Source organism: Brachyistius frenatus, unplaced genomic scaffold (genome assembly GCF_029030835.1).
Source record: "Brachyistius frenatus isolate BFR_SWC_R1_liver_20210118 unplaced genomic scaffold, ASM2903083v1 Contig_131, whole genome shotgun sequence".
In the NCBI taxonomy this organism is placed as follows: Eukaryota; Metazoa; Chordata; class Actinopteri; family Embiotocidae; genus Brachyistius; species Brachyistius frenatus.
Window position 1 is genome coordinate 243,636 of NW_027210730.1, and position 20,733 is coordinate 264,368.

Consider the following 20,733-nt stretch of genomic DNA (forward strand, 5'->3'; position numbering starts at 1 on the left):
ACTGTTTATAAAAGTGTTCGTAGCTTCCAGCTCTGAACAATGAGGCCGATGCAGAAGTGTCTTCAGCTACAGTACCAGCGAGTGCCACTAGAGGTCGGCTCCAAAAAGCCTCCGGCTCCATAGACTCCCATTCAACTTCTCTCATCAAATCCAAAGTGAATAAAATGTGTCCATCAGTTATCTCGGTGTTGTTAGCTAAAGTCACTCCTTCTTCTTAGTTTTCTGGAGGTCCATCTGAAAATAATCCCTCATTCATTAGAAAAGAAGATTCAAGAAGACCTGTTTTTGGGGGCGTGTCTGTTTGATTGACAGGTCTGTGGTGCAGTCAGGTTACAGCTATCGGTGGGCGGGACGTAGTATCGTCAGGTTTCCGATCAGATCGGTCAGATCCACCGCTGGCTCCTCCCCCAGCTCGTCCAAATATGGTCACTTCCTGCTCCAAACCGCTCCGAACTAGTAAAGATGGTGACGGACAGAATCTGAACTGGAGGATTCATAACGTTCACAAACCAACGATGACATCACTGATGGTTGATTGTTGGGTTGAAGGCTACATTCGCCACTACAAAAATATCACCATATTATCTAGCCAAATGGTAGAGTTGCATTGTGGGTAATGTAACCACTGGGTTTGACAAGAAGAAGACTGCATGAAATAAAAAATATATATCTGGTTCTGCTGCGTCAATTTTCTGTGAGTCAGAACGTGTTGCATGAATGTAATTGGTGGAATACTCCTTTAACGCAGCAGCATCATCGATGCAGGGCTGATTAAACATTTCAGTGATTATCTGAAGCCACTTTCAGTTTCGGTTGTGTGTGAATTTGTCCGACAAAGAAGCTAAATTGACTGTTGGGTCACATACTCATACAACTCAAGTTACGTCCAGTAACTACTATTTATTTATTTCAGTTCCTGAGCACGCGTTTCATTTCATCTCATAGAGTCACCTCATAGTTTTCTCTCACTGAAGGTTGTGTGAATTTCTTCAGTTTTTTTCTGTTTGTTTCCCGCCTCTCAGATGAGCTCCCCCCAAATCCTTCAGCTCCATTTGCCAAGTTTCCCTCCTTGTAGCACCCACAAAATAAACTAACGATGAGCATCCTGCAGAGAGCAAAAGAGAGGAAAGAAGGTGGTTCTTCATAAGGAAGCTACTGGTCCTGATGATACTGGATACTGTGTGTGTGTGTGTGTGTGTGTGTGTGTGTGTGTGTGTGTGTGTGTGTGTGTGTGTGTGTGTGTGTGTGTGTGTGTGTGTGTGTGTGTGTGTGTGTGTGTGTGTGTGTGTGTGGGCTCTTTCTGTCTTGTTCTTTTTCCACGTTTCATTCAACCACCTAGAATTGTGATTGTGTATGAAATACTGAAACTGAAAACAACTTCTACAAAAACATCAGTACTAAAGACTGGAGAGATTTTCCGTCATCCGTTGTGTCCTCGTGCATGAAATCAGATCAGTACAGCGTTTGGTGCTGCGATCTCCGTCCAGCCTCTTCCCTGATGGGTGGAGCAGTCGGCTGCATTAACGTTACCAGATGACGGAGAAAAGCATCAGAAGCTACTAATTTGTGTTTTGGTCTTTCAGCCACAGATCAGCTGATCTCAGATCTTCATATCACAGCTTCCCATCTGATGTTTTGTGTCTTTTCTCTGCAGGTACGATTTAGACTGCAAGAGTGACAACCTCTCCAAACACGTGAGTGTCTCCTTCACCGCAGCTCTTCAGCAATCAGTCCTGCATTCACTCATATCACAGACACACTTCCCCCTCCACGACAATAGCAGTCTGATTTTAATCTGAGCGGTGGGAGTTACAGCAGTCCTGTTGGCTTTTAGAGTAAAGATCTCTCTCACCCAAACAGGAGACATTCAGAAGGCCTTCACGTTGTTCGCGATACGATTACAAAACAGTGAAAAACTTCAGGCTCACAATCACAAACTTTTCCCTCCTGAGTCGTGGTTTGTCTTGAATAAGAGCTGCCACTTCTAGTGACATTATGTGAAATGTTTTATTGGTGCATCTTTTTAATTCTTTGTCTGTTTTACTGACTCATTCAGATTTATGTCTGATGAGCGTGTTGCTTCTCTCAAAAGGAGTGAAACTGATATTTAGCTGTCAAAACAGAAATGTCTGATTTAGAAAAAGTATCAATTTGCAAAGATATAAAACTAAGACAATTAAATCCTCATCTGCTCGCGGCAGCATCGATTCTGTCTCTGAACATGATGACGTCATCGTGGGTTGCGCTGCGAGCGACGTAAGAAATCTGATCTGATCGCATTTCATGTGTTTTTTTATTTGCTGTTCAGACTTTAAAATATCGATCTGGATGTGACAAAGACGAGATTTGTGCTGTCAGTCTGAACGTAGCCTCGGTCAACCAAGTTTCCATTTGTCGTTTAAATTTTTAAAAATAAATGTGTCCTTATTAACGACCTGCTGAAGCATCGGCTGCAGCTGAACTTCCATTTTCACTCACCTGTTGTGGGAAGTGAATGACTCGCGTTTGTGAAGTAACGGTGATTCATTTTCTGTAATCAATTATTATGTATATATAATATATATTTAAATAATTAAACTAATATCATAAACATGCAACAACTGGTCAACCGTTGACTTGAAGTAACGACTATAAATCAGACCCACTTATTTCTATTTACATTTGAACATATCGTGGAAAAGCTGTTCTGTTCTTGGCTCTTAAAGAAAAACCCAAACACCTGCTGTCATTGCAAAGGAAATATATTCACGTTGCAGCATACGAGACAATATTTCCTCAATGCTCAAAGAATCTGCACTCAGGTCCGGCATCATTACACTGAACACGGACGCAGCACATCGTTTCCCAACCATGTGTAGATGATTATGAAACAGAAATCACAGTCGGCAACTCATTTCTGGCAACATATGCGTCGTGATGAAGTTACGACCTGGGCCTCTCGACCTTTAACCTTTTACCCGACTTCAAATATCAGACGGTCTGACTCCAAGCACAGCAGCTTCTCATTTAACATAGGAATAATACGTTTATTACAAAGTTTACTTTCACAAACTCCAACAAATGGCTGCATATGGACCCGACAATGGTTTTATATAAATACTGCAGCAGAGACTGAAGAGTAACCGAGGTGGAACCAATACTTCTGGAACAGACTGTATGTTGTTTATCTGGTTACAAAAGGCTGTATTAATATAACAAATAGATCCCAATACAATAAAGACATTTGGTATCTTAAAGGGAGAAACAATGAAAATAATCAGTCTCCACTCTGACTCTCTGGAACAGCTGTTGACCAGCTGTTCCAGCGATGAGCTGGTTTCCTCTCAGACTGCTGCTGGTTCTGGATCTCTACCTCCGTCTTGACTTACAAACCTGTTCACTTTTAAGATTTCCTTCAAACAGTTTTAGCAGCTCCTCCACTTCAGTTCAGTTCTGTCTAAAACCTTCGTCACCACCTCGACCCCCCCCCACACACATCCTCATCCTCGCTGCCAACTGCTGGCGGAGTTCTTTTCCTCAGCCCCGACCCCAGCGAGCCCGGAGGCGTCGACCGAGCGGCGAGCGATGTGAGCGCAGCGGCTCACTCTAAGCATGAAGGCTGAGGACGCTTGAGTGCGTCCTGTCGTCACCGTGGATGTGTGGGATCGGAGATCTGGCACGCAGTGATGGCTCCATTGTCTGGGCCCAGTTCATCCTATAAATACCAGAAAAAAGGGCAAGAAAAGAAAAGCAAATGTGAAGGAGTACAGTATCTATTGTGGGAGCTTCAATGGCAGCCTTTGAGGATCCCCCCCCCCCCCCCCCCCCGTTAAAACGTGTGGAGCAGGAAAGATTAGCCTGACTGCAGCAGACTTTAACCCAGGGCACGATGGATCTGTGGGTCAGGACCCTCCGAGGGATCTGAACATAAATTAAATGAAGAGAACTGCAGACGAACATTTTGAAGGTTTTTTTCCTGCTCTTGTGCTTCTTTTGTTGAATATTCTTCCTTTTCAGTGGAAACAGTTTAAGGAGGTAAAAACACTCTCAGGTAGAATTACTTACAGACCATGTACAGTCCATCCTGTGATGAGCAGCAGCAGCTATAGAAGAGCGTTTTGCTCCTTATCCTCGTAGAGTTTTAAAGAATAGGGGATGTTTAAAGCATCGGAGGCTCACGATGAGGTGATCAGACAAACGTTATCATCCGTCATCATGGTAGTGAGAGTTAGAAAGAAAATACAGTGACTGTGTGCAGTTTTACTTTGTTTTATGACATATTTGTCACATTATTGATATGTTGATGTTCATTTGATTTGCATACTAATTGATTACCACTGTGGTCAGGTTAGATTATTACCTGTAACGAGGGTATATGAGTGGACTGACTGTGATCCAAATATTTATGTTTGGAGTGGGCAGGAGTTTCTCTTTTTATCATTCATATCACCAGCAGCCAGAATTAATCCAGATTCAGACAAACTCTGTGGTCTCCCTTTAGCTGTCTGCAGCTCTCGGCCAGTTTTGCTCTGTGGACACAGACTCTGGATGTTGTATGTTAGCGACTTAGTGAAGCGTGGAATTCAGCTGTGATCTTTTCTTACTTAGAGATGCCCTTCGAACCCTTTTCCTCCTCTGCCACCACTGAACCTGTTAATCCGAGGCGTCTCAACCTCTAGCCTCAGATTGTCGGAGGCGTAGAGGCGCCGGGCATCGGGCTGCTCGCTAGCAGCACACTGCTCAGAGAACAGAGCTTTTTTTGTCATCTCTTTTTGTTTCAAGACCTCAGCTTGGGGAGAAATTTACTCAGCACCGGCAAAGATCTTTGGAGCAGCTTTCTGCCCGCCGGACTCAACAGGGCTCATCTGTCAAGCACTTTCACACACACGCACACACACACGCACGCACGCACGCACGCACGCACGCACGCACACACACACACACACACACACACACACACACACACACACACACACACGTGCACGCTGACTCCAGCACCCACGTGCATACACAATCCTGTCGGGCCCTCCATATCGGTGCATGAACAATCAGCTCAGGCCTGTTGTAAACAGACTTTTTATTTATCTGCTGCGCTCTTCTTGTTGGCTAGAGGCTCCGCCTCTCTCGTGGTCACCCTGCAGTGATCAACAAGGACACGAGCCTCATTTCACGCTGGGCTGAGATGGCAGTGTGCAAAACACACATGGCTAGAGAAGTGTTCATGTTGAATGGAAAAAAAACTTCATTTAATCTGGTTAATTTGTCAGTCGAATGCAGTTGAAAAGATTTGTGCTCTGCATTCCTCTTTATTGCAGGTTCTGTACACAAATTGAGAAAATACAACTTTGCTTTTTTAGTTTCATTTCACAGTTCACTCTTTTTTTGCCCATGTGCCCCTGCTGTGTGGTACACTGTATCTGCAGGATGGCTGTTTGTTCATTCAGCCTGAAGCAACAGCCAATATAACATTACCAGCTCCACTCGTTTGACGTGATTGACAAAGATATTGCGATTAAAGACAACTTATCAAATGTTATAACAGAGAACTTTTATTATTTTATGAAAAATGTATGCTCATTTTTAATTTGATGGCAGCAACACGTTTAAAAAAAAAAAAGTTGTGCCAGGATCATGTTCACCACTGAGCTGCATCAACTCTTCTTTTAACAACACTCTGGAAACCTTTGGGAACTGAGGAGACCAGTTTCTGGAGTTTAGAAAGTGAAATGTGGTCCCATTCTTGCCTGATGGAGGATTTCAGCTGCTCAACAGTTCAGGGTCTCCTTTGTTGTATTGTTCATGTCCTGATGCTCCAGATGTTTTCAATGATTGACAGGTCTGGACTGCAGGAGGCCAGTTTATCAGCGGACTCTTCTACTAGAGAACCATGCTGTTGGAATACGTGCAGAATGTGGTTGGACGTTGTTCTGCTGAAATAAACAAGACCTTCCCTGAAAGAGACGTTGTCTGGATGGCAGCATATGTTGCTCCAAAACCTGAATATATCATTCAGCATTAATGCTTCCTTCCAGATGTTCAAGCTACCCATGCCATGTGCACTAATGCATCCCTGTACCATCACAGATGCTGGCTTTAGAACTGAGCTGATAACAAGCTGGATGGTCCCTCTCCTCTTTAACCTGGAGGATGCAGCGTCCATGATTTCCAAACAGAATCTCAGATTGTGATCCATCAGACCTCAGGACAGTTGTCCACTTCACCTCAGTCCATCTTCAATGATCTCGGTCCAGAGAAGGCGGCGGTGTTTCTGGATCATGTTTCTATCTGGTTTCTTCTTTGGAGAGTTTTAACATCATTTGTGGACGCAGCGATGAACTGTGTTCACAGACGATGGTTTTCACAAGTGTTCCTGAGCCCATGCAGTGATTTCCACTCCAGAATAGTGTTGCTCTTTTTATACCCAACCATGTTACTGATCTGTGAAAGTTAAGATAGTTGCTGACTCATATTCTTTTAATGGACTAATTGTTTCAGCTCTAAGTCAGCGTAGAGAAAGATTTAAAAAGAGGTCAGATGGGTTAAATTTTGCAAAAAGGAAATGTTGCTTTACGCTGAGTTTGCTGTGGGATATTTGGAAACCGTAACCTTAAGTATCAACTAAAGAAACGTGAAGAACATCGTAATGAATGTTTCTTTCTGCTCTACATGTCTTTCCACATGCAGGACTTCCTGGGACAGGCTTTCTGCACACTGGGTGAAATCGTGGGCTCCCTGGGAAGCCGCCTGGAAAAACCTTTGATGTAAGTTGCACAACGAACCATGCACGCACAAACAGACACTCGCACAATATATCTTCTGATATTTTAATTAGCGCTCCTAATTGAAAGTGAGGGGCCAAAAGGCCCGGCTTGAATTACTCTAATCAGGCCGTCACTATCATTAGGTGCCACAAAAAGCTGTTTTGGTTTCACATCCTCCTCCTCAGTGCGAGTGAATTGAAAATCAGCATGTGATTTATGTGATATTAAGATCACTTGCCGCTGTTTGTCTTTGAAGTGAAGCAGGGGCATGAAAACGGGCCAACATGTTGATGAAAGCTGTCTCCGTCAGCCAAATGAGATGAATAGCTGAACAGCAGCAGGCCCTAACGACAGACTGTAAACACGTCGGGATGGTAAACAGTGTGGAGTGAAAAGGGACAGTTCACCTAAAGCAAAGATGTCAGCGATGAGCTCCCGGCTCGTTTTCTGACGAAGCCTAAACTGAACTGAAGCCTCAACTGAAGCCTAAAGACACAACGAGGGATATTTTCAGATGAATACACGTCTGATTTTCTTCTCAATCTCCTCATTACTGCAGCAACGCAGTGATTAAACCTGTCCATGTCACATCGGTTTGTCTGAGCTCAGAAACATCCTCTGGGGGACAGGAGGTCTCACTCGCACACCTTTTTAAACTTCTCTGTCATAGCAACGATGTCACGTTTTACAAAAAATCATCTTAAAACAGATGTTTTCTGTAAACAGATTAAGAGCTGAGCTGTTGGCCTGATGTTACCACAGCAGAGGGTTCGATGTCACACAGTGAAGCACATCTTTGAGTCACCAACTGAATAACATGGAGTCAAAATGTATTTATATTGTGGGGCAACTCTCAAAATATACAACTTTTTTGTGAGAACGATCTCCGTTTCCACGGCAACACATAGGGTACGACTAACAACTGGAAAACGATCACACGCGTCAGTAGACTCTAATGTAACGTATGCAATGTTTGCGACTCCAGGAAGTAGTCGGACCCTTAGCAACCACCTAGCAACAGAAAGGCAGCATCCTCTTCCTCAGTCTGAACTACAGCATCCTCTTCCTCAGTCTGAACTACAGTATCCTCTTCATCAGTCTGAACTACAGCATCCTCTTCCTCAGCCTGAACTACAGCATCCTCTTCATCACTCTGAACTACAGCATCCTCTTCCTCAGTCTGAACTACAGCATCCTCTTCCTCAGTCTGAACTACAGCATCCTCTTCATCAGTCTGAACTACAGCATCCTCTTCCTCAGCCTGAACTACAGCATCCTCTTCCTCAGCCTGAACTACAGCATCCTCTTCATCACTCTGAACTACAGCATCCTCTTCATCAGTCTGAACTACAGCATCCTCTTCATCACTCTGAACTACAACAATTTGTTGTTGTATTCTTTTTCTTTCCGAGGCAGCAAGCCATCAGGTTAGATGTAACCACCGCCTCAACCCCATGTCCTCCAGTGTGTATGAAGGTGTGTGTGTGTGTGTGTGTGTGTGTGTGTGTGTGTGTGTGTGTGTGTGTGTGTGTGTGTGTGTGTGTGTGTGTGTGTGTGTGTGTGTGTGTGTGTGTGTGTGTGTGTGTGTGTGTGTGTGTGTTTTGTTCTTGTTCTTGTTCCCTCTCAAGTTTACAGCGTCACACTCCTGCCCAGCCGGAGGACGATCAAACTAATACATCAAAGGGACATTATGCTCTGACCACATGCAGCACAGTTTAATGAAGTGTTACGATACAAAGAACTTTTTTTTATGTTATCTTATTTTATACAACAAGTAGCTCCGCCCCCGGGATCTGATTGGTCAACTCATCATGACATCACACCCTGCTCATCACTAGAAACATGAGTGATGTTTCTGGTGATGAGCAGGGTGTGATGTCATGATGATCCTCAATGGGAATATAGAATTATATATAATATGTAATATAATATAGTTTCTACTTGTTATAGATCTATTAAATGACCCATTTGGTGAAGTCGGGTCTCTTTTGGTCCTTTTTGGTCGCTCCGAGCACCCGTACCGTAACACCACGGATAGTCACGCACTTACAGTCCTAGAGGAGGCTCGCTGGACCGGTTTGGTTTGAACACATGACACGGAGCTAAAATGTTAAAAACACATGAGTCCATGGATATCTTTGTTCATCAGATATCTTTGTTCATCACATATCTTTGTTCATCAGGTATCTTTGTTCACCAGATATCTTTGTTCATCAGATATCTTTGTTCATCAGATATCTTTGTTCACCAGATATCTTTGTTCATCAGATATCTTTGTTCTTCAGATATCTTTGTTCATCAGATATCTTTGTTCACCAGATATCTTTGTTCACCAGATATCTTTGTTCATCAGATATCTTTGTTCACCAGATATCTTTGTTCATCAGATATCTTTGTTCATCAGATATCTTTGTTCATCAGATATCTTTGTTCATCAGATATCTTTGTTCATCAGATATCTTTGTAAATATCTTAGTTCAGCGGATATCTTTGTTCAGCAGATATCTTACTTCCTGTTTCTCTTGTTCCGGTGAACAGAGTTTTATTTGGTGATGAAAACAGGAGCAGAGACTTTCTGATTGGAAATGAGGAGTTATTTTTATTAATAAAGTGAGTTTTGTCTGAAAAGACTTTCTCAATACTTTCAGTTCAGATTCTGCTGACGACATTTTTTTAGTAATTAAATCACAGCAATGTAAAAAGATTGCAAACTGCTGCAAATATTGTGGAGTTTACTTGCATTTCCGTTCATTGTTCAAATCGCAAGACTGAAAGATGAAGAAATATGTCTGAAGCAATCCTTCTGTTTCTTGAAAACATTTCTGTTTTGTATGATGTGGTATGATGCAGGTTGAGGAGAAGGTCTGAACTCTTGAGTGCTTTTTATATTTTCAACATCCTTTTCAGCCACTCTGAGTTACTGATGAGCTCTAAAGGGTTTCACAGTCTATAAATATACGTCAGTGATACTGGTGGAAGCATTTCCTGATGTTGTCTGCCCGTCCCTCCACTCATTGACCTCTCAGTGAGCTCTCCATCCGTCCTCTGTTTGTGACTTTGTCCCTGTCCGTCTCTGTCTCACCACTCTGCCCTCTTACTGAGTTCATTTCACTGAATGCCTCCCTGTTCAAAGGAGGATGGCGCTGAGTCTCAGGTGACCTGCCTTCAATTTGCCATCGATGTCTCTGTTTCCCGGTTTTGTTGTGGTCTCGGTGCCGTTACTGGCCACTACTTATCCGTCTCTGGCCTTCCTCGTTGTGAATCAGGCCCGCGGTCTGTGGCATTCGTTTGGTCTATTTTTAGTGGTCAGTCTCCGTTGGCTTTATTGGCTGAATATTACGCTTCGCCTGCTCAGGATGCAAACAAACATCGCAGCTGAAATGTCACTGAATGTGCTGACATTATTTTGATGTTCTTTTCTGAAGGTTTTCATTCAGTATTAATTCATATTCATTTTTAGACAATCAGGTGACGAATGTGAGAGGAATGATGTTCCATGTCTGCAGGGGTCTCCGATTTTACATTTTTTAACTGAAACTTAAATGGCAGAATAATCTCACTTACTCAAAAGCCTTGATTATTACTGTCATGAATAAACATACTGTGATGAATAAATGCTACATGAATATAATTTTTTTTTTTAAATCAAGAAACAGTATCTTTTAAAAAAAAAGTTTTAAATCTAACGAGAAAGTTTAACTTTAATAAAGTGCTGCATGAATGATGCTGTCACGTACAGAATAACAAAGTGTTTACAGAAGAATCAATGTTTTTATGATACATATACAGCTGGAATGGATTTACAAGGTAAAATAAGACCTTATTTATCGTGAATATGGCTCAATGTTTCCTTTTTTATTTGTTTTCGTAGAGGGATGCCGGGGAAGAAATGTGGCACCATCATAGTGAGAGCAGAAGAGCTGAGCAACTGCAGGGTAAGATTCTGTCTTCATTCGTGTGATCTCCTTTTATAGTGCCAGTACCGACCCGGCCCGACCTGACTCGACCGACCCGACCCGACTCAACCCGATCTGACCCGACCTGACCCGACCTGACTCGACCCGACCTGACTCGACCTGACTCAACCCGACCTGACTCGACCCGACCCGGCTCGACTCACTTTCAGCACCAGTCAATCTTCCCGATGTTATTTTTTCCGATGCAGAAAGCAACACCTCTACGAAGCCACGTACAACCGCTGTGATGTCATCTTCAATGCAACCAAACAGACGAACGCCTGCACCTCAATCCAAACTGTTAATTCAATTCAATCCAAACTGTTAATTCAATTCAATCCAAACTGTTAATTCAATTCAATCCAAACTGTAAATTCAATTGAATTCAATTCAAACTTTATTGTCATATGTGCAGGAAACAATCTGTCACACAGTACAATGAGATTCTCATTCCGTGAGTCCTCCCAGCAACAACACACATAAACACACCTTCAGTAACATCAAGACATAAATAACAAGATAGACAATCAGTCCCTCCAGGATTTCACAAAGATTTTTTTGTGATTGTTGCAATTAAAAATGTTTAGTTTTGCGGCGGATTTTCTCAAAAATGTCGATGTAATTTGTGGATTTTTAAAAAAAAATTCAAATCGTGAGAATTTGAAAAAGTCAATTTTTTTAAGCTCTACCTTAAGAAAGAAAGAAATATGTAATGACTTCCTGTGATAAATATCATGCTGCACATCACAGAAATATTTCAGTTCAAATCTTTTTAAAATGTATTTATTAAAGAACCATGGAGATAAACGTTACAAAAATAAATCATAAAAGTTCCGTATGTTTACAGAACAGAGAGTCTGTGACTGTAATATAGAAAAGTTCATAGTTGTGCATGAAGCGTGTTTCCCATGTGAACATAAGGACGAGTACACTGAGACGTCTTTCCCCCTGTGGGCTCCATAAAATATTAAATATATAGTCAGTGTAGTAGCTCGACTAGTTATCACTTACGTGTTTTTGCAGAATGTGCTGCAGTAATTGCAGCCCATTGAAAACAGCCTTTTCACATAAACCTTTAGTGTCAGCTGGTGTGGATCCTGGACGGAGGAGATACCAAAATAAGAGCAGCTAGCAGGTGGAAAACAGGCTTTCAGAGGCAGTTTGTTTCTTTTAGACAAAGGTGGTGAAAGCTGGAGAGTGTTCATGTCATGTGCGACAACAAAAAAAGAAGAAAAATCACAGACTGTCCCAGTTGACAGACGTGCAGATTTTAATCAAATGATGTCACTTAGAATACTTTTACTCTGAAAGGTTACAGCTTCCTGCTGCTTTGTGCACATGACCGTGCTTGCTTTTTGATCGCTTTGTTTGAGACACTACTGTTGCTAAGATACCAGAGATTTCTTACTTTAATTAGAAAAGCATTTCATCTAAAAGTGTGTTTTCTAAAAATACTCCAGTTCCAGAATAAATCTCCTGCTTTGTGTTCCTGAATTTACTGAACTGATCTGAAGAAACTTTTATACAGAGGAGGGTTTTTTTTTAATTTATTTTCTTATTTCTCTTTGGACAAGAGCTTTTATTTCTGTTCTTGTTTGTATTTCTTGTCGTCCAGCATGAGATGACTGGTTGAAACCCAGCGAACTGTTTGTCACGTCTTTCACGTGGACTTTGTGTGCTGAGTCGGACTCTGAGTCTTTTCACATCCGTCTCTGTTTCCGAGGGACAAAAAGCATTCGGACAACGTTGTGAAAACAGCTGTCTGAAAGAGGACCTCCCTGTTTGGGTGTTTTTATCGCTTCACAATACGTTTTTCTGCTTCAGAGGTCACGACATGTTTTCACATTGTGGTGTCTGAATATGAAGAGATGTATTGCAGCCATTAGAGACACTGAGCAGCTCGTCTATCACTCAGTTTTGTTCCATTTTAACACTAAACAGCAAAATAAAAGAAGCTCACATCCATTTTTCTGTGTTCCAAAGGCATGCAGGCAAACAAAGGAAGTGTAGTGATTAAGAACTGGAACACAACAGGGGAATTCATTGTCCTAAAAAAACCTCTGCACTTGATTAATCCTTGATTTAAGATGATATCACTGTAATAATATGCAGGTATCAGAGTGTTGGAGGGTGTAATTATGCCTGATGATCTTGATGCAGTCTGCCGGTGTCAGTTTTGAGGGCAGGTGGAGATGAATTATTGATGTCAGCCAGCAGAGAAAACAGTGTTTCCAGATGTAATAAAGAGCAGACAGGAGATCGCTCGTCCTCGTATGCATGTGTTCAGATAACAGCAGCTCTGTGCCTGCTGTGTTTCCTCCTCTGCAGGAGTCCGTGATGCTCCAGTTTTGTGGCAACAAGCTGGACAAGAAGGACTTCTTCGGGAAGTCGGATCCTTTTCTCGTCTTCTACCGCAGTAACGAAGACGGATCGTAAGTTGACAAGCGAACCTCCTGATGACGAATCGAGCGATGCAGCCATGTTGATTTTAAGCACACAAAAAAATACACACACAACATGTCAAGATGTCTGAAATGGATGCAGACTCTCGGCGTGATTGTTCATGCTCCAAAAACTCCCATACAGAGAAAATAAACTGCCTATATGATGTTACGTAATGCTGCGGGGTGTATATGTGGCTTCCATCCGTCAACAAGAGGAGGGATGAGCGGAGATAATAGGACGACACACACACACACACACACACACACACACACACACACACACACAGAGAGAGATAGAGGATGGAGAAAATGGAGTTAAGTGGAAACTGTGTGGAGGTCGCACTTTCTTTGCCCCGCAGACGCTTTTATTCAATTCAACTTCAGCGTCTCGCACTTAACACATCCTCCTTCAGTGCAGCTGGGCCTTTACTGATGCAGCCTAAATGTTCCGCTGCAGGGAACGACAGCAGCACGCCGGGTCCAGATGTAAAATAATAAAGAACAAGACGCACTTATTTCAGCTTTAAGAAATCATTTTTACATTGTGATCGTAACGAGTTTGTAAACTGGATGTGGATTTGTCTTTGAACGTTTCGCAGCTTCACCATCTGCCACAAAACAGAGGTGGTGAAGAACACTCTGGATCCGGTGTGGCAGGCGTTTAAGATCCCCGTCAGGGCGCTGTGTAACGGAGACTACGACAGGTACGACGCTCACACACACATCAGAACATTTAACTGTGTATTCAGGATTTAGTACAATTTATTTGAAAACACCAAACTTAACCACCGTCAGCTTCCAGATAACGTAGTGAAAAGGAGACGTGAGGCTGCAGGGTTTAGTGCCGCTACCTAACGTTTCAAAATGATATTATAGATTGTCTGAGGAGAAGCCGAGCGACGAGGTTCACCTGGAGAGAAACTACCAGGAGAAGGTTGCAATGCATCAACACAAAATGGAGCTTCACATAGTTTATGGACCCCTAATCTTCATCCTCAAGATTTGACCTCCTGGTGTCGACTAATGACGTTTTCCTTGGATTTGAGAGCAGCTTAACGAACATCCACCTGGAAGGAGAAGTCCTCTAACAGCTCTGATAGATTCAACTCATGTCTTTATAATTTGATATAAAAGGAACATTACGGACCAGAATTTGTGACACTCAGTGTTGCAACACATTCTTCTGTGAGTTTGTTCTGCCGGTGGTGCCTACATGTCCCAGAATGCATTGCATGTGAGCGTGTTGCAGTTGTATCCTGTAGAAGGTTTCCAGCACTCCTCCGCTGAAGTGACGGCTAAAACTTTTATTGCAGTGCAGTTTGAACGAAGACATCGTCGCTCCGTTTGCATTCAGAAGCTCAGTTTCTGGAAGGTCCCGGCCGGTTGAATCTTCTTGCAGCTGGCGCAGCTAAACCTCGTCTGTCACACCGCACTCACATTTCAGTATTCATTTTTGGAAATGTGTCGAACTGCAGAAGAAGTGAGAAGAACATGTTTTGTCGATAATGGCTGATGTTGCAGAGACACACAGAAGGAGCTCTTATTCTGATACAGATCAGGTTGAAAACGGACAAACTGCTCCTTTAATGTGGACAAACATGGTTTTAAAGTTTGTTGTCGTGAGCACAGTGAAGGCTCTGCAGCCGGCGTTAATTTAGTCTCTGGTACCTTTGTGGAAAACAAGATGAGACTGGGAAGAGTACTTTTAAAAAAAAATCATTTTTCTTCACCAGGATGCTCTAACAAGGACCTTTAAGTGAAAGCTCTGTAGTTTAATCTGTGATGATTCTCTTCTTCTTTCTCTCCAACAGGAGCATTAAGGTGGAGGTGTACGACTGGGACAGAGATGGAGGGTGAGGGACAGTTTATTTAGTATTTTATGTTTTTGTCTGTACCACACTCTGCATTACGATGCCTCTAAACAGCATTATTTAATTAAATCTAGGCACCATTTTTAAACTCACAGAGAGCACGTAGGCCCGTCGAGACTGTTTCTGACTGCTCCTAAAAAATAAAAAGTGCCTTGATAAAGTCCGAGCATATGTGCAAAGTAGGGAAGGGCTGCTGGGATTAAAGTCACAGATCACCCTCCAAACGGCCGTCCTCATACAGCCTCGTGTTTTCCACTGTTGGAGTCGATACTGTGGAGAAATCTCCATGTGGAGCCGTGCGCTTCCCGCCACTTTAAATACATATTTTCTATTAATATTGCCTGAGCGGCCTCTCGGTAGTTGCCCTGGTGGTGTCAGTCAGGGAATAAAGATAGTGTTTATCTATTTCCAGTCCTCAGAGGCACAGTTTGCTCCTTCATTGTTCATTTCACAGACCGTCTTTTTTTTTTTTTTTTCACATTTGAAGGGCATTTTGCCTCCCATTAATATCTGACCCTGATTCCAACGACGCTGATTATCGCCATGAAATTATGAAATCGGTTGCTACGCCCACTCCTGCCATAACCAAGGATCTTATTAGATGTACCTTACAGTGAACACACCACAAAGCAGGCGTCTGTGTTAACGCTTCATGTGACTGATGTTTTTTTACAGCCACGATTTCATCGGAGAGTTCAGCACCAGTTACAGAGAAATGTCCCGGAGCCAGTCACAGTTCCACATCTATGAGGTGATGTCACACACACACACACACACACACACACACACACACACACACACACACACACACACACACACACATAAACTTGCACTTTCACAATTCAAATTAAAACTTAAAAATCAATGAAGACCTGACAAGTCGTCTTGTCTCTTGTTCAAAAATATCCTCACAAACATTTCAGTAGTCCATGACGGGATCTCCGTTTCTCCATTTTCTGCAAAGAGCATGAGGTGAAAAAAGCTTCAGAGGAAATCGTACAGTTCGACAGTAAAACTTTAATGTTTTGGTCAGTCAGAGGTCAACAAGAAATGTTCCACAGAAGCGAGGCTCCTACATTATACACGTCTTTTTGCAATTCACGCGACTTCTTGAGAGTTGAGTTCAGAGGAGAGCTGAGCTGCTAACGACACGTCAACTGAAGTGAATAATAATATCTAGTGAGGTTAGCAACATGGGGGGGACTCCACTTCAGATTCTGTCCGTCACCATCTTTGCTAGTTCGGAGCGGTTTGGAGCAGGAAGTGACCATATTTGGACGAGCTGGGGGAGGAGCCAGCGGTGGATTTGACCGATCTGATCGGAAACCTGACGATACTACGTCCCGCCCACCGATAGCTGTAACCTGACTGCACCACAGGCCTGTCAATCAAACAGACACGCCCCCAAAAACAGGTCTTCTTGAATCTTCTTTTCTAATGAATGAGGGATTATTTTCAGATGGACCTCCAGAAAACTAATAAGAAGGAGTGACTTTAGCTAACAACACCGAGATAACTGATGGACACATTTTATTCACTTTGGATTTGATGAGAGAAGTTGAATGGGAGTCTATGGAGCCGGAGGCTTTTTGGAGCCGACCTCTAGTGGCACTCGCTGGTATTGCAGCTGAAGACACTTCTGGATCAGAACCATTTTACAGACCTGAAGCTACGAACTCTTTTAAATGCAGAATGTGGGTGAAAACAGGTAGAAACCAGTTAGAGTGACAGACGATGACAGCAGGAAGTCGTAGAAAAAGTCAAAGTGTTCTTTTAACAGATTCTGTTGTTGCATCTGAATGCTGATATTTAGCAAAGCAAATGTACTGTTTTGGTTCATTTGTAGCTGGTAATTTGTTCATATGGACTTCTGGAAGATCAATCACACATAATTAAATTCTCCATCTTTAATCACCGTACAGACGAACACAGTGAATTAATGAGAACAGGATAAACATCAGAAAAACAAACAAACAAACAAACACAAATATCCAATATAATGGAGGCAAAAAAAATAATCTATTTTTCACAATAAAAGTGAACATAACTTCTCCATCTTCTCCACTGGCTGCATGAAACACAAACAACAAATACACAACTTCAGATCTGAGTAGAATATACAGAAACCCTGATGAGGTCATTTCTGACATCGGCACACCTGCTGAGATGACTTACATTCAGTTTATATTCTGAGAACACCAGATGTTTTCTGAAACCTTCCTGATTGTCAGCTGCTTTTATCCCCAGGTGAGCCTGGCTCCTCCCACCTGAGAATAAATTACCACCTCATACTTATTCAGCAGTTTTTTATTGATCAGGAGAGCTGACATAATAATTTACCAACCTCACTGTGTGGTTCTCATGTCAGCAGTGATTTCACGTTTATTCTTTTTGATCATTTAACGCCTGAGACTCATCCTGGATGAAATGACTTTTCACTGCCAGTATTTTATAAATTCTGTCAGATAACATCTAAAAAAAACTGTCGTAGAGCTGCTGATGGGAGAAGTGCGTGCACAGTTTGCATTGATCTGGCTGGTGTGTGAAAATCTCACCAGACAGCAGATATAAGAACTCCTCATACTGCAGTGGTTAAATCTGTGTGAACTCATGTGGTCTTGAATATAGCGGACGATCAGTTACACATAAAAGCACTGTGATGGACAGAAGCAGGAAGAGAGCAGCGTGATCTCCCTCCACATGTGGAGCATCATGTGATCATCAACTCTCAGCCTCAGCTCTGTTCAATATCACTGAATATCTCTATGAAACTGACTCCAACATAATAATTTCCTCCGCAGGTCCTAAATCCAAAGAAGAAAGGGAAGAAGAAGAAAAAATACCTGAACTCAGGAACGGTGAGTTTTTTCTGTTTTATTCTAGAATTAAATTACTGTGATATTTTTCTCATGCTATTCAGGGTTTATGTGATTTTGTATTATTTATGTTGAACTTAAAGTGATGGTGATGTCACATCACTTTCGTACCTCCAATCTTTCTGGTTGTATAATTGAAGAACACAGCACGACCAGCCTGGCGTACCCAAACCCATATAATCATGTAGCGAATTTACATTTATTAACATCCGAGTGGGCGTCGACTTTGTGTTTATTTTAACCAATCAGCGGGAGCCAAAACTGGCAGACACTCCCAACTACTACCAAGTATTTTTCCCTGAGCAAAGCGTATTTTAAAATAGTTTTTAATGGGAGTATGGCGAGGCGCTGAGCCTTTATTCTCTGCTGAATGTTTGATGGTTTTTTTCCGATCACGGAGAGTTAAAAACGTTCTTAACTTTAGGTAAACCGCTGCGCTCGTCAAAGTCACTTTTCAGCCAGCCGTCCGTAATCACAGCAAAAAACTGAACTGTGAGCGATGGTCCGATGGACACAACATGTCTGAATGACCTTGTAGAGTAGAGCCAGACCAGGTGAGCTGCATTTCCATGACTCCGCCCACAGACTCCTGCAGGTACAGGTCTGCTCACAAGGTCGTCGCACCTGCTTAGTTTGACAGATCTTACGACGTCGTCCTCGGCATCGATGACGAGGCACGAAGTCAACGTCAACACCGATCGGTCCGAGTCGTACTTCTACTGTTATCAGTCTCCTGACAAACACATGATCAGAATTTATGGCACTTTGATTGTCTAATCTGACAGAGTTAAAATCATGAAAGAAGAAATATGTTGTTTCTCAGGCCCAAGACACAAAACAAGTCTCATCAATGTTTTCAACAACCAAAAATAGAAATGTTAGAAACAAACACAACTGGTGTGTTCCATTAACTTTTCCTCTAAAACGTATTTGTGTCTCTCGGGTGATGGACAGGTCACCCTGCTGTCCTGCCTGGTGGACACTGAGCTGTCCTTCCTGGACTACATCAGAGGCGGGTGAGTTGATCAGGCAGCAGCGTCATTAATTGCAGAGGATTACGACATCCTGTCATCTCTCAGCTCCGGCATGAAGACGGACAGCTGCCGATAACCTGCTGCGTGACGCCGCTCTGCTGCTGCATGCTTTGAAACATGCTGCGGTCTAATGTGGAGCGATCGACGCTCCCATGTTCCTCCTGACGTGATTTATGTTCCCTTGTAGGACGCAGATTAATTTCACGGTGGCAATCGATTTCACAGCGTCTAACGGTGAGTGTTTCAGAGCTCTTCTCTTATTACTGAGAAACATGAAGTGTATTAAACACAAAAAACTTTGGTGGTTATCGATCAGATCTGTACGATGTGAACTTTATCAGTCGGTTGAAGTAATTCCAACAACTCTTAATACAAGCAGAGAGAAGGAAGATAAATAAAGCAGCGAAAAGCTGGAGGAATATTTCAACGTTATCTGGAAACTTCACAGCTCCTTCTGAAGCTCTTTAATTGCTGCAGCATGTGAAGTTTGTGCGTCTGTGTGTCGACAGAAAGTCATTACACCCACTTGTTTCCAATGACATTTACAGATCAGATTGTTGTCTCCATGTCTATGAAGCCCCGCGGGTAAACAAGAGTTCATTTATCAGTGACAACAACTTAACCACCAACAAACCAAATTAGCTGCCCGGATGAGAGATGTTCACATTTTAGCAGGAGATGATTAACTGAGTTCATATTTCTTATACAATTTTGAAGACATCTTTATTGAGCAGGAGAAGTGAATGACTTTCTGCACCGCCATCAAATCAGTTTCTCACATTCCCATCTTTGAGAGAGGCTCAAATAATGAAGATATTATGAGTATAATTATATTATACGAAGGTAAATCAGTAAGTTCTGAGACTACTGCTAGTGCACGGAGCAGCAGAAAGAAAAGAAATGGAAAAATCAAAGTGATCGATTAACTGATCCTGGTCTTTGCCATAGAGCCCCACAGTTGTGAAGTAATTATGAAGAACTCACCGGAGCACAACGTGTGTTTAAATCCGCAGCTGAATCTAATCCTCAACTAATTGACCCTTAGTTCCTGCTCAAGGAACATTCGCTAAAAACTGCCATGCCGAGCTGTTATAAAAAATTACAGAGAAAATATTACAGAGATTTCCATTTAAAAAAAAAAAACCAACAGAGGAGCAAAGATTTCCAGACGGCTCCTGTTGAACAGCACATTAATGAGCATGGAGCGGCAGGAAGCCCCAAGGAAGCCCCTACCTTCGTGAGGAAGCTCCGACCTTCGTGAGGAAGCCCCGACCTTCGTGAGGAAGCTCTACCTTCGTGAGGAAGCTCCGACCTTCGTGAGGAAGCCCCGACCTTCGTGAGGAAGCTCCGACCTTCGTGAGGAAGCCCCGACCTTCGTGAGGAAGCTCTGACCTTTGTGAGGAAGCCCCTACCTTCGTGAGGAAGCTCCAACCTTCGTAAGGAAGCCCCGACCTTCGTGAGGAAGCCCCGACCTTCGTGAGGAAGTCATTGGTTCAACATCAGCAGCTCAGTTACTCGCCTCTCTCATCCACACAGCTGAAGCTTGAGCACGCCAAAGATTGTGTCCAACCTTTGGGGAACAGACAGAAGTGGCTGAGAAGCAAACTTTCATACGCTTACATGAGCAGACATGTGGAGAAGCGAATGGTTTCCCTCAGACGTGTCAGAAGGTCACAGTTGAACTCGATGTTGACAGTCTGACTCTGAGGGACGACCTCATCGAATGTTAAAAACACCCAGCCGGTTGTTCCCGACCTGATGCTCCATCACGTCACCCGGCTCATCGCTGTAGATTCTCTGAAGCATTTCCAG

The 20,733-nt window shown here is 42.8% G+C and overlaps 1 protein-coding gene across 1 annotated transcript in view; it reads left to right on the forward strand.

Annotated features, from left to right (window-relative positions):
• The window catches only part of LOC138630272 (copine-8-like), a 61,575-nt gene that overhangs the window by 28,386 nt on the left and 12,456 nt on the right, over nucleotides 1-20,733 (forward strand). The window contains exons 5-14 of the mRNA XM_069714501.1: nucleotides 1,655-1,694; nucleotides 6,664-6,740; nucleotides 10,612-10,675; nucleotides 13,025-13,128; nucleotides 13,740-13,844; nucleotides 14,952-14,993; nucleotides 15,687-15,762; nucleotides 17,813-17,869; nucleotides 18,842-18,903; nucleotides 19,109-19,155. Coding sequence (XP_069570602.1) covers nucleotides 1,655-1,694; nucleotides 6,664-6,740; nucleotides 10,612-10,675; nucleotides 13,025-13,128; nucleotides 13,740-13,844; nucleotides 14,952-14,993; nucleotides 15,687-15,762; nucleotides 17,813-17,869; nucleotides 18,842-18,903; nucleotides 19,109-19,155 — 674 coding nt within the window. The remainder of the gene's footprint in view (nucleotides 1-1,654; nucleotides 1,695-6,663; nucleotides 6,741-10,611; nucleotides 10,676-13,024; nucleotides 13,129-13,739; nucleotides 13,845-14,951; nucleotides 14,994-15,686; nucleotides 15,763-17,812; nucleotides 17,870-18,841; nucleotides 18,904-19,108; nucleotides 19,156-20,733) is intronic.